The sequence below is a fragment of the Boleophthalmus pectinirostris genome, unplaced genomic scaffold, assembly GCF_026225935.1.
Source record: "Boleophthalmus pectinirostris isolate CB_2022bp ecotype Guang Dong unplaced genomic scaffold, ASM2622593v1 HiC_scaffold_10, whole genome shotgun sequence".
Lineage (NCBI taxonomy): Eukaryota > Metazoa > Chordata > Actinopteri > Gobiiformes > Gobiidae > Boleophthalmus > Boleophthalmus pectinirostris.
In genome coordinates this window covers 27,158,688-27,173,819 of record NW_026570971.1, presented here as the reverse complement: position 1 = coordinate 27,173,819, position 15,132 = coordinate 27,158,688, and the positions used below count along the sequence as shown (strand labels likewise).

At 39.3% G+C, this 15,132-nt stretch overlaps 1 protein-coding gene across 1 annotated transcript in view; it reads right to left on the bottom strand.

The window, feature by feature from the left end:
• Positions 1 to 15,132, bottom strand: part of bach2a (BTB and CNC homology 1, basic leucine zipper transcription factor 2a) — a 73,111-nt gene that overhangs the window by 10,362 nt on the left and 47,617 nt on the right. The window contains exons 2-3 of the mRNA XM_055160353.1: positions 10,950 to 11,227; positions 3,348 to 4,643 (exon numbers count right to left, since the gene is read on the bottom strand). Of these exons, the coding sequence (XP_055016328.1) occupies positions 3,348 to 4,643; positions 10,950 to 11,213 (1,560 nt within the window). The 5' untranslated portion in view covers positions 11,214 to 11,227. The remainder of the gene's footprint in view (positions 1 to 3,347; positions 4,644 to 10,949; positions 11,228 to 15,132) is intronic.

The following is a 15,132-nucleotide window of genomic DNA, read 5'->3' as shown; positions in this document are numbered from 1 at the left end:
GAAGAGGCCAGTTTTGAGGTTGGGAGCAGCAGATGGCAGAGCAAACATGGACAGGACACCTTCCACCTGCCTATAGGGCACCCAAGGGTGTGAGAGAGTGTCCGCTCTGTGGGTGAGACAAGTGGGTCAGGGCGCAGAAGTGGGACACAGCAGCAGTATGTGGGGTAGAGGCAAGCGTTTGAGCTAAATTTAAAATCTGGAGGAAAAAAAAAGTTGAATTGAGTCCTGGTGTAATTTCACTGTACTACTGAATACATTATTTGTGATTAAACTGGGCCTTCAACAGGTTTGGAAATTGTTGCTTGTGAAATGGATGGCCTAGAACTTACTCAACTGTGTACAATATATTCACATTAAAGCTGGAAACATTCATCTAAATCTGAATGACAAATGTTTGTTTATTTCTGTATGAAGAAAAGCAATAGTTATTCATGTAAGTAAGTTGAGAATTCTAAGTAAATACTGTTGTCTGACCATCTACTCTTTAGGTAACACGCACATTATTATTATATTATTAGTCACTGTGGGAGTTAGTTACACAAGTAGTTAAGTGTAGTAGTAGTAGTAGTAGTAGTAGTAGTAGTAGTAGTAGTAGCCATAAGTCGCTGTTTAAAGAGAGTTACAATCTCCTCGAGGCAAATGTGATTAGCTTTTCATCCTATCCTTTTTCTACTAACTAGCCTGTGATACTATGATAATACTCATCTATAGACAAGTAATAAGAATATGGTGTAAAACATACATGGCATGGTTTGCTATACTTCAACTAAAGAAACAATTAAACATAAAAATGATCCGCTAGATAAATTTGACCTCTGCATGATTGCGGTCAGCTCTTTAACCTGTTCTTCTTCATTAGCACTTCATTACAGCAGCGTTAACTATCCTACAATACCACCATAACGCCTACTTACAGGCCAGTAAAAAGAATACAGTGTACACATAAATGGCATGACTTACTTAATGAAGACATGTTGTGTTTGAACTTGTTATATAGTTCTAATCTGAGACACCTATAGATCATTATGTTATCATTTCTCCTTTTCAAATCACAATATTCATCTGAAACGACTTCATAAAAGAAACAAGTCAACTGAGTTCCACGTTGGAAAATTGGGGAGTTGACGTCACTATAACCATCATCACAACAAAGAGCTGTGCAGCTGTTGGTACTTCAGATGGATAGACGCAGATCACGCTTTCCCTTTTGTACTAAAATGCTGTTGAACCCCACATGTATCATCAATTAAGAAAATAAAATTGGAGAACAAAGTAAGTACTGAGCAGTGGATGTAGTGGCGGTGAAAACAGTGACTGAACGGCAAAATAGAGTCTTGAAAATGCATGCACGAATCACTCGAAATACAACTTCAAATGAGAAGAACATGTCTGTCTAAAAGCTGTGAAAAGCTGTTTTTGCATAAGAAGTCCACTTTAATTAAATAGCAATTTCCATACTTCATATCAACTAAACGTGTTGCTGTAAAAATCCTGTGATCATTGACTATTAGAGTAACACTTTATGTCCACAGTGAGAAATATGACCTCTGCATTTACCATGAGGGATTACAGACCTTCAGTAAGATCATTTTTCATTCATTTAGCATTTATTTAGTCCACTCAGTTTGCCTGGTTTGAGTATAGTTGTAGAAGCAGCAGGCACATTCAGACAGACACATTCTGGTACGAGCTGTAAGTCAAGGTCACGTTGGCTGTGAGTATAGGGTCTCCGGTCAATGCAGTGTCCTCCACAAACAAGCAACACAAGAACATGAGGCTACCCAGATCCTGCAGAAAGCCCTCATCTCACATAACATCGGATATTGCATATACTTAGCTATCGCCATGGAAACCGTATACCAGCTCTTTTAAAGTCCACGAGTGTTGGAAGTGTTTGCGTCATTTCTCCGGAGGGGAAAAAAACCAAAAAAAAACTGTCTAAGAATAGTATGCTGCAAATCTCAACCAGAAGGGACTTGAAAACATCATTGATACAGGGAAGTATAAAGGTGGATTTTTTTTACTTTTCTGGTTAAAAGAAAGTCCACAAGATGGAACAAAGAGTGTATCTACACAATAACTACAAAAGCTTCAATAGATTTCCACAATTACTGACCACAAATTGTAGCTTAAACGTCCTTGGTTCTTTTTTTAAAGACAAGTATAGACAGTATTGTCTTTAAAAGTGGCCATACCAGCTTGTCAGAGCCTGATCTCGTCAGATCTTAGAAGCTAAGCAAGGCCAGGCCTGGGGGGTACTTGGATGGGAGACTGCTAGGAACACCAGGTGCCATAGTGGAGTGCCAGTGGCAAAAAACTGTTGTTGTGTCCTTAAGCAAAACACTTCACCTACATTGCCTATTAAGAAAATGGAGCGTGCGTGAGTGTCGGAGGGGCTGATGACACAGATTGGCAGCCTTGCTGCTGTCAGGTCTGCCTCAGGCAGCTGTGGCTACAATAGTAGTGTGCCACCACTGAGTGTGGAGTCAATCAACTATAAAGCACTTTGGGAGTCTTGAAAGATGCTATATAAATGCAATACTTAATTTAATTAATTGATTAATTAATTAATTAATTAAAAAAGAACCCAAGAGGTACATAAGACAAAATTAACATCTTTGGTTTAAATTGTATCTTAGCTGGTAGATTTAGCTGTTTAAAGGGTCTATATTGCTCTGTTTTCTGATCTATGTTATAATGTTGTTTCTTCATCACAAACATACCTGGAGTTGTGTTTCACACGTGTTTAACACAAATTTCATGTTTGGGCAAAGTTTTTCTCTTCAACTGAAAACACTTCATTCTACCTTATGATGTCATGTGGTGATCAACAATCATTTGGATATTTTCGTCCCTGGAATTGCTAATCTCTGAAACTGCCACTTCATGACATTACAAGGTGGAACAGAGCATTTTAAGATTTGGAGAAGTAGACATACTAATAATGAAGGATTACTCATACATGTGTGAACAAAGCAAAACACAACTCCAGGTATGTATTTGAGGAGGTAACAACATTTTAACATGACTACAATTTTGCATAATAAAGGATCTTTAAGGCTAATTAAGATGAAGTTATTATAATATATAATAGCATAATAATATAAAGAGATACTTAAATTATTAGTAAGCAGCACTGCAATTATACATTTTTTGTTAAAGTTACAGGAAATTGGATGATCTTATAGCAAATTTTAAAAAGGTCTCTCTTGTTTGCTGGTGAATTAAAGTTTCAGTGGATTAGGTAAATCTAAAGAGATAAAAACTACTTGTGTTGTGCTTCTTATATTTGTTAAACTATAAAAAAGCATGAATAAAAAGCAAAAATAAACTGTATACTGACTTACCTCAGGCCCCGAGACCCTCATGGAGACCCCACTCTCGCTGTCCCCCTCTGAGAAAGACCCAGACTCATCACTGGAGTTCATTCCGCTGGTACCAAAGCCCTGTTCAGTCTTGATTTTGGAGCAGTCCTGAGGGGTTCTCTGCTCCACCAGGCCGGCCAGGCAGTGGGAGAGCCCCGAGATAGAACCTGAGCGCGGGGACGAGGAGTAGTCGAACTGGGGCATGCTGGATGGCGAAACCCCGATCCCACCATCGTCCGGGAAGGAGAATGAAGATCTGGAGCTGGAGGTTTGTGTTTGGGGCTCTGATGGAGAAGGCGAGTGGGCTGCTGGTTTGATGGGGCAACTTGTGGTGAGACATGACCGCCCGCTTGAAGGCGACTCCACCTGCATCAACGCTGATACTTTTTCTCGAAACGTGTCTTCAATGTATGAAGGACCCATGTGTCTCTCCCCAGCCGCCGATGAGAAAATCACACTACTTCGCCTGTCTACCTCGCCCTCATGTTTCGACGATGATGCCTTCGATCTGTCCATGTTCTTGTCCCTGGCGCGGTCCTTCACGAGATCCCTGTAATGGTTGAGAGACAGTCTGTTGGTGAGGAGTTGTTGGATGGTCGTACTGGGCACTGCGCTCAGGTCCAAGCCGCCCCTTTGGAGGTAGGAACGTAAACAGGAGGAGGGCGAGCCCTGGCTAGGCGAGTGTTCTGCTGCTACTGGTACCCCTTCCACTTCCAACTCCATCTCCAACACCTCCTCCGTGCACAACTCGGGATTGTAACCATTCCTGTTTTCTCTGGCTTCCTCAAACGAATATGGTTCTTCCTTGATCCGCGATGGCGTCAGGAGAGGTTGCGAAGGATCCTGGTAGTGGGAGTTGAGCGGGCTAGCTGAGGTACGATTCGGCAAAACAATCTCGTCATGATGTTTCTCGCCATTGTGCTTGTTGTCGATGATTGGGTACTGGTACTTCCTGTATTTGGGGCTGTACTTGGGCTGTGGCGCAGTGGGTGCTACATGATTGGTCTGCTGCCTGTGGTCCGTTGTAGTGTCGCCCAGTGGGAGAGCCTCGTTGAACTCTTCGGTCATTACGTCATCGTCTGATTCCGCCTTTCCGTTGATGGCGTGCTGGCTGTCGTTTTGCAGCTGGGCCTGGAGGAAGCGGAAACAGGAGTCCTCCAGGTTATGAACACCGAGGAAGTCCGCACACAGGATCACCTCATGGATGTTCTCACGGCTTAAGACGAGCTTGGCAGTGTAGGCAAACTGGAGCAGCGGAGCGAAGCCCTTAGCTGTGACCTGAAAAACACAAGAGGGAGGTATGTGTTAATGGCTAATCATTTATAAGTATTTATAAAACTGCTTTTTCAGGCTTGTTCTTGTTGTTAATTACATTTAGGGCACATTCCTGATTTGGGCCCAGTTTAAGTTATAATGTAGATTTGGTTTGGTCCTGCTTTAATATTGGTTTAGTCCTGATCTAGTCCAGGTTTAGTCCCAGTTTAGTCCCAGTTTTTATGTGGTCTATGTGGTATATAAGTGTGAATGCAGCCTTAAAAGTAATCTTTTCAAAGGTTTGGTTTGGTCCTGTAAATCCTGATTTAGTCCTGTTCTAGTCCAGATTTTGATCCTTGGTTTAGTCCCAGTTTAGCCTCAAATTTAATGTGTTTTTTGTGCAAGTATGAACGTACCCTAATGTAAATTAATGGAAGAAGAATGGCTACGAAATCTAAAGAGTAATTTTGTTGTTTTTTGACAAAAAAATAAAATAAAATAAATAAATAAACAACCAACCAAACAAACAAAATGATTATGATACAATAAAAACTCATTTGCAGATGTGGAGATGACTTCTGAGACCAGCTGCCTTGAGAAAATCTGACAAAATCAAGGCCTCTATTCTGCTCCTACATACCCACATCCTCTGCCCTCTGCAGCTACAACAGAACGCACACTCACACAAACACAACTTCTGTCCCTGGTGAGGCTCTGTCAGCTTTGATTTTCTCTGTATTTACTCTCATCATGATCGCTCTAAGACGACGCCTGTTAAACCAGAGGGCTTCTTCCACACTCCCAATCAATTAGCTTTGATCTGATTTCGCTGACTACTGTTCATTTGAAGACTTCTTACTCATACACGCTCCAAGACCAAACGGCAAAAACATCATGAAATATCGACAAACTTATTGAGCAATCTGTATATTCCTGGGAAAGAGATTAGTTACTGCTGTTTGACATTATAAGTTTTTGTTGCATATCACATACTGGATCATGTTTAAAAGCGCCGCTCAGCAAGTTAAAGATTGACTTCACAAGCAATAAATCTGCTTTCTTCAAAGTTATTTCTGCTGCTTGCTTATTTTTTTCATCTTCCTGGCTAGCTCACCCCTTCCCCACGTTCCCCTGCTTCATCTTACCGTCAGCATGCAGTGTACATGTGTGTGTTTGTGTGTAGGTGTGTGGTGCAGAGTGCTGTGTGTGCATGAAAGCCTGTGTGTGTGTGTGTGTGTGTGTGTGTCTGACTGTCTGTCTATGGGAGCAGAGGACTAAGCCTGTTTTCAGCTGGCATCAGCATCTGCTCCCTCCTGCACAGAAATATTCACAGTGGCACCGGAGACGAGTCAGTCCACCTTCATCACAAAATGGACACGGGTAAGGGTGAGATATGAGTCACTGCAAACTGATGTGAATGCTAGGCTATGCTAACAGCAAACAAAATAACTCTCAAACACTGTGTAGTCTATATTAAGCATGTAACAATAACTGAAATGCAGTGAAATATATCATCAAAAATCTCACAATAATATCATAGGCCATCACAATATATCGAAATTACCTGTTTCTTTGCTTAAATTCTTTGTTATGGTGCAGCATGAGCTAAAAAACAGAGGGAACTACATAGACCATGATCCTTTGCTCTGTTTCTGTGCAGACTACATGAAAAATAGCTGTTATTTAGCACTTTGAAATCTTAATTAGTTGAATTATGACAGAATCAAAGTATTGTGAACCGAGAATACATAACCTGAATACTAATTTTGAGTAACTATATTCCAGTACAGTTACTTTTTCATTTGATGCAATTCAGAATACAGTTACTTTTTCAAAAAACAAAGGAATACATGCTGGTATTTCATCATGTAATTTTGGCTTCAAACTGCACTGAACTAATGAGAAAAACAGACTCTGTTCTTGTGGTACGGGCATCTGAAATTTCTCCTTCTCTAATTAGTGATAGAAAATGTTTTAAAAGCAGACGAACAAATACAGAGCATTCTCACACTGTAATTGAAATGCAACTCAATGTAAAAGTATTCTCAGTATTCAGAGTACACTATCCATGTATCGGAATATGTTACAAAATACATTTTAATGCAGGTAGTGTTCTGTAACTAAATACATTTTCAAAGTATTCTTCCCAAACACTGTCTGTATTAAATAATGTATTGTATGTGTTTATGAATGGAAATGAATGGAAATTTTACGTCCGAGACCAGAGCAGACGGTCACTGTTGAGCTCCACAGACCGCAGCATTATCCTTTAAGCCCTGGTTAAGTTCCCCTGAGTCAGAACAGCTCATAAACTGTGTCTCCTTTACACCTCACTGACCACCACCAGTCTGAGTAGTGCACTAACCCTTTCTTCTTACCTTATTCACCTTGTATGTACGGTTTGTATTAAATGTGTTTATTATTATATTAAGGACTAACTCAGACCTTTTACAGGCAAAAATATCCACTGGCATACCCACTGCTGCTGTTATAAAAGGCAGTAATTTACTCACTTAACAGGATTTGGCTTTTCATTTAATTATTATTCAAATCAAGCACTTACGTTACGATGTTTTTAAAAGAGGAAGAACTGGAATGAAGTACTCCTAAACAAATTACTACTACTGCTCTCTCTCTTTACTTAGATTATGAATTCTCCTACTATATCAATATTAAGGAGTACAATTTTTGGTGCCATTGTTGCAGCAACTACTATACCTCCTGTAACTACTACGATTATACCAGTAAGATTATGAATACTGCTACTATCAATATTAATTTAAACTACTTCATTTGGTGCTGTTTCTACTACTACTATTAGTTCTTCTTACAACCACTACTACTACTACTACTACTACTACTACTACTACTACTACTACTACTACTACTACTACTACTGTTACTAGTAAGATTATGAATACTGCTACTATAACTAGTTCTTCAACTACAACAACTACTACTGCTACTACTGCTACTACTATTATACCAGTAAGATTATGAATACTGCCACTATCACAATATTAATTTGTACTATTTTGTTTGGTTCTGTTTCTACTACTACTAAAGTACTTCTACTACTACTACTACTACTACTACTACTACTACTACTACTAGTCTTGTTACTAGTAAGATTATGAGTAGTGCTACTATCACTATTAATTAGTACTATTTTGTTTGGTGCCATTGCTGCAGCTACTACTACTATTACTATAACTACTTCTACAACTACAACAGCTACTACTGCTACTACTACTATTATTATAACAGTAAGATTATGAATACTGCTACTATCAATATTAATTTTAACTACTTCATTTGGTGCTGTTTCTACTACTACTATTAGTTCTTTTACAACCACTACTACTACTACTACTACTACTACAACTAATACAACTAGTCCTACTACTACTACTACTAATGTTGTTACTAGTAAGATTATGAATACTGCTACTATCACTATTAATTTGTACTACTTTGTTTGGTGCCATTGCTGCAGCTACTTCTACTACTTCTAGTACTATAACTACTTCTACAAGTACAACCCCTACTACTGCTACTACTGCTACTGCTACTACTACTGCTGTTGTTACTAGTAAGATTATGAATACTGCTGCTATCAATATTAATGAGTACTATTTAGTTTGGTGCCACAACTACAACAGCTGCTACTACTACAGCTGTTATTACTACAAAAATAACTTATAATATTACAACTACTGCACCAACTACTAGTATCATTACCAACTCATTTTTCGCATCAGCAGGGGAGTCGGTGCCACAGTGAGTGATGTAGAATGCTATGTAAAGTATATAATGTTATCTGTTATTGCAATTGATTAGAGTGTGTTGGTGATTCCTGTAAATAGCTCTTTGTAATTGAGGAGAGGGTAAGTGCAGGGCCAGTCTGAAAATAAAACTACATTTAGAGTCATTATATGGGATGGGCTTTGATTGGTTAAGCGTTGAGCCATGTGACTGATTACTGTATAAGGTGGAACTGCACAGACATATTAATCAATATGACAGAACTAGGCCACTTTATGGTAATGGCCACCGCTGGGAGGAGATGCAGTTCCCCGATCGCCCGCACCGGTGCAAGGGAGAGAAAGGGAGGTTTGAGAATGCAGGCCAAATGCATTAATATTCACAGAGACACCCCCTCATAAACATATCAATTTGTGTCACGCAGGCCCCTTCCTCTCCGCGCCCTTCCCCTGACCTGCCTGTCCGGAGGAGGTTAAAACGTGCGGCGGTTTCCAATGAAAATGATGCAATTCAGTGTTAAGCGTTCAAAAGAGGAAGTAAATCTCTCGTAAAATATAGTTCCTGAGCCCAGATTCAAAATAAGTATTCTTTAGGGCAGGTTTAAAGGTGCAATGTGTAACTTTTCTGGTGGAAAGTAAGACACCTGCTTGTCTCAGTGGGGACATTATTGCCTTGCCTAAACTATTCCACAGAATGACATTGAAGTATCTATCGGTACAAGCAGGTCAAAGGTCAGGTCTGTGGAGAGGCCATACTGTGGAATATACAGGAAAAGCAATAACATATGGAGCAGGTGTTGTAACCAGAAAAGTTTCACAGTAGACCTTTAAATTTAAAAAGCAAAGCAAAATGTGCCTACTGCTGTGCCTACTACAGGATGTGCTCCACTGTGTTTTTACACTCCACACACCTCATTTGGATGATGTTAACCCTAGAACTGTCAATCTTTACTAACTAAAGGTAAAAGCTGTTGACTGTTAACTTGTATTAGAGCTGGCCCATCAGCAACAGATAGACTATAGAGACATTATTTATTTTAAATGTTGTTATGAGTTTATGTTATGCTTGTTCTGAATTCAGTGTTTAAGCAAAAGTATTATTAAACATTTATTTTAATAACAAAAAGTTTAACATTACATATCTCAAAAGAAAAGAAAACATGCAGATGTCATTGAAATTTTTCAGCAAACATTTAGTTTGGTCCACGACTTCTCAGTTTTTAATTGCAGCCCTCTTTGAATTTGAGTTTGACACTCCTGATGTAGACAGACTAATAATAAAGGGTTATTCAGACATTCCTGAATAAAATAAAACACAATTCAAGGTATGTTTTTGAGGAGGTAACAGCATTATAACATAGCTTAAAGCTCATAGGAATCTATTTAGTGTAATATAGCCTAACCTCCCTGGCAAATCATATAATCCTTCAACCTGTACCATACATTCACAGAATTTGCCACAGAACAGAAAAGATCAGCAGTATTTCCATATTGTTCCATATTATGTGTTGTGTGTTACAGGCCATGAGTGTTTTCAGACTATGTACATAATGTATTGATCAGTCTAAGCTGCAGAGCCTCTTACATCAAGGTAAATTACACCACTATTCACCCAAAGCGCCACAATAACGTCTGAACAAACTGAACAGATATCGACAATGGGACCAGTGCCCAGGGTGTGAAAGGCATTGTGGGTAAGGACCATTAGTCAGCATTAGAGAGAAGTATTACTCAGCAAAATGAAGCTAACAGCCAATTGTATGGACTATAAGGTAATGTCAGTGTCAGTTACTGCAGTTAACTGTTGTGTATTCATGGATTTCAATTTCTTGTTATAGGCAGCATTTTATTATGTGTCCGGATAACTACCTCTGAAATCTTTTGTACGTTGGATCACCTCTCTGCTATCTGTAGGCACTGCTCTGTTTGAACCTCTCTCACTTAAGAAAGACGTTTGTTTTAACACAATGTGACCAAACTGTTTAACAAGTCCCTCTCAAAAACATATTTTTGTCACTCGCACGTTTTTTGCTGAAGATGAAACAACTAAGTAGGACCCTGAATGCTTTGCTTGAATGTCTTTGCTTGACTTTTGTATTAGTTCTTGAGTTTTCCAACAATTTTAAACCTCAAGAACAAATCAGACTGTGTTTGCTAAAGTGCATTATGTCACCATAATAAATGCTGAAAGTATTGCTATAGACACACATGCAGAAGCTCCCAGCATGTTGTCATTGTAAATTATCAATAGTTGCATGTATTGACTGACAGGCTGATAACTCTACTCTTATTTGATTTTTCTGAGTTGTGTAACTTTTCTGGTGGAGGGTTCATCAAATGTTTGTCTCCACGGAGATGTTAGTGCTTTGTCAGAAATGTTTCACAGTATGGTATTAAACCTTTCTATCTTCATGGAGAAACCACAAACCACACCAAGTTACAGGTCAGATCTATGGAGAGATAACCCCGCTCACAGTCAGAATGCCTGTTTTTCTAGGATAACTGAATAAAGAAAAGTTACACAATGCACCTTTAAAGAACACTTTTACTTTCACTTTCATTTTACCTTATCTGGCAGGGTGATGACCAGCTCGCTCTCGCCCGGGGTCCCGTTGTGCAGTAGCGCCTGGAGGAAGTACCTGCTGCTGGCAGCGAGTACAGCCCTGTGAGCGCGCACCTCTCTCCCCTCCACCAGCACGGTCACATCACACAGCACGCCCTGCCTCCTCTGCTCCTCCAGGCTCAGCAGCACGTTAGCACAGTGCACCTTGGACTCGTACACGTACACGGGCGCCACCGCCTCGCCATCCCGGTCCTCTCCCCCCGACATCACTCCACAGCACCCTGCAAACAAACACAAATGGTATGCATTAGGGATGCCGTTTTGCAGACATCTAGTTATTTTACAACTCCATACTGTCTGTAGTAGTAGTAGGTGTTGTTGTAGAAGTAGTAGAAGTAGCAAGTAGGAGTAGCATCCAAAGTAATAGTAGTAGTAGAGATAATACTACATGACAAGATAAATAGCTCTGTTGGTATGTGGAGTGTTTGTCCACTGATCAAAGGTTAGTGGTTTGAATCCCGCTCTGGACATAAAAAACATAAGTGGTTGAGCGGTCAGAGCCACTGACCCACAGGTTCACAGTGTGAATCCAAATCCCACAAGTGAAATGCTATTATGTCCTTGGGCAAGACACTTTGCTTCAATGTTCATTAGTGTATGAATGTGTTTGTGAATGGTTGAGTGTTTCCTTGATGTAAAAGCGCTTTTAAAAAGATATAAAAATGTGACCATTTAGCGTGAAAAATACATTTTGAATTGTATGGTTTAGACTTGAGTTTACCATCTATACACTCTATATACTTTACTACTCATTCTACATTAGATAGTTATTATTTGTTATGTACCGCCAAGGGCATTTAGTGCCCATAAAACCACTAACCAGTTTACAATATAATAAGCTCTGATGTCATTTCACATGTACAATAACATTTTAAGTGCTACCCGCTTAGTGCATCTAAAATTACATTTAATAATCATGTAAAAATGAACACACTACACTCATCCAAGCTTAGTCTTTTGCTGTTCAGCTTATTATCTGATATCTTGATCTTTCAGAAAATTTAAATAATAGGGACAATTATCAAATTTACATTTCATTTTAATCATATAACTCAAAAAAATCTGACAATTCACAATTTGAAAGTGCACCAAAACCAATACTGCACAACCACATAAACCATCTTCTACTCAAACATTTTTACATGGATTTCAACATTGTCTAACACTCCATCTTAGAAAAGCACCAAACATATCAACATTCACTTCATTGACTGTATATGATAAAATAGGTTGCTTAATAATGACTGTATGTAGTGTAGCTCTTTTCTTTGTTGGTGCGAGTGCACATAAAGCAGTGCACAGACAGCTGAGCCTGCAGTCTGTCTGTCTCATCAGCCTGCGGCTCCAAGTCCGTGTGTGTGTGTGTGTATGTGTGTCTATGTGTGTGTGTGTGTTCCTGTACGTGTGTGTGTGTGTATTTGCCATCAGGAGGGTTATTTCTGCTGACTCATGCTTTTCCCCTCACTGCACAGTGCACTGGGGGCTGTATTCCTCACTGTTGTACCACTGTATAGTCCTGCTCGGGCCCACAGGCTAATCATCTCCGCAGCCTCCCCCCGGACCACTTCCCCACTTCCCCTCAGCTTTTCACATGACGCCTGCAAATTGTTTACCGCCACTGACTTTACTGTGCGAGCATCTCCAGTACACAGGAGACCCACTGCGCAGGGCGGTCGTGAATATTCATTGTTCCTCTGTGACTGGAGTTATATGCTTTAAAGCTATTGACTAATTTTGCCAGCTTCATTATATCTGTATTGTATCCAGGTCCAATATTCACACATGTTTCAGTTAGACAGCAGTACACCGCATGTAAAGGGAGTGAAGAGTAGGGAGAGACATTTAGCACTTTTTATTTTTCATCAGTGACTGGAGTTATACACAAAATTTCCCTGCTTCATTATGTCGGCATTGTTTCCAGGTCCAATATTCACACATGTTTTTTTCTTTCCTCAGTGGTGTTTGTTAGACAGCAGTATGTAAAGAAGTGCAAGAGTAGGGAGAGACATTCATCACTTTTTATTGCTCCTCTGTGACTGGAGTTATATGTTCTAAAGCTATTGACTAATCTCACCAGCTTCATTATGTCTGCATTATATTCAGGTCCAATATTCACACATGTTTTGATTTGTCAGTGGAATTTCTTAGACAGCAGTACACAGCATGTAAAGGGAATGAAGAGTATGGAGAGACATTCAGCTCTTTTTATTGTTCCTCTATGACTGGAGTTAAATGCTCTAAAATGATTCATCTCGGCTGCTTCATTATATCTGTATTGTATTCAGGTCCAGTATTCACACTGTATCACACGTTTGTTTTGTCAGTGGAGTTTCTTAGAGAGCAGTGCACAGCATGCAAAAGGAAGTGGAGAGTAGGAGAGACATCCAGCATTTTTAATTTTTATTTTTTAATTGTTCCTCTGTGACTGGAGTTATATGCTCCAAATCTATTGACTAATCTCTCCAGCTTCATTATATCTGTATTGTATCCATGTCCAATATTCACACATGTTTCAGTTAGACAGCAGTGCACTGCATGTAAAAGGAGTGAAGATTAGGGAGAGACATTCAGTATGTTTTATGGTTTTATGGTTTTACATTGTTACGTTCTTTTGTCTTGGAGTTTAGACTGCAGTATGAAGCATGCAATTGGAGTGAAGAGAACACAGTATAACGTTTTGGTTGGGGCTCTGTTACCTGCTTGTTTCTAGAGTTGGGGACTTGCAAGTTGGGACTTGGAATTGAGTCACACTTGTGTCACTGTTTTTAGGACTTGAGACTTGACTTGATAAAATGGCCTAAGACTTGGGACTCAACTTGTACTTGAGGCCTGTGACATGAGAAGACTTGAGAAGTACTTTTGAATCTGAATTCTTTCTTTCTATTCTATTTCTATAATGATTCACAATAAGATCTTGTCAAGACGTTTAAGAAGGAAAAATTAAATCAATTTAATTTTACAACTCTTATATACTCTATAAATATTCATATACAAATATACTATGATTTTATTAAAGTACAATTTATCTTAACATTCATATAAATTGTAAAAATCTAAGCTATATTTGGAACTTTGGTTTCAAGACTTGAAATGACTTGAAGTTGGACTTGGATTGACTTGGACTTATGGTGACCAGTGACTCGTGACTCGACTTGGACTTGCCTGTATTTGACTTGCGACTTGACTTGAGGTCAAAGACTTGAGACTTGCAAAACAAAGACTTGGTCCCACCTCTGCTTGTTTCTATGGATATGTCATTGCTCTGCCTGGAATGTTCCACAGTATAACATTAAACAGATCTTACATTTATTCAGTCACAGCCAGTTTCTGACTGTGAATGGGGTCGCCTCTCCACAGATCTGACCTGTAAACTGGTCTGGTTTGGTCTACATGAAGATAGAAAGGTTTAATACCGTACTGTGGAATGTTCCAGATGAAGTTTAATAACATCTCCATGGAGAAAAGCATTTGACGGACCCTCCATCAGTATTTGTACTTGCTCTTATTATTCTCTTGTTAACTGGAGGAGTAATCTACACCAGTAATAGAAAAATATTTCACTCAGATTGCTGTTGTCAAATTAAGCTTTCTTTAATCAAATCCCAGCATTTTTTTTCTTTTCTATTAACCAATAACAAATTAAGAAATTATTTATAACTCTGGCTCTGGCTCCTTCACACCACGCTGTAGGTCATCCTGTCGACTCCACTCTAAATATAAACCGCACTTCGGTAGGGACCTGTTCGCCGCAGCTGCCGTTGCCGTGGTTACCGGGGGCAGTGGTTTAGAGCACTACTGGGGGAGTAATTAGAGGACGATGTTTCAATTTACCTCTCTATGAAAATGTGTGAAGTCGCTTTTTTGTTGCTAACACCTGCTAATTTACACTTGAGAGAGACTTGACAGGCTTTTGAGACACATTTCTGAAGGCATTTGTGAGGAAACATACAAGTTCATTATAGGTCTACAACATAAGTGTAGAGGAGTATAGGGGAGCTTAAATGTCTAGAAATTACAGTAATATAGCTCTATTCAATGTATCCAAAATGCTGTCTGGGGGGTAACTCTTTTAATAAATTGCAATGATCAACCAGAAGATTATGACCACTCACAGGAAGGTCAAATA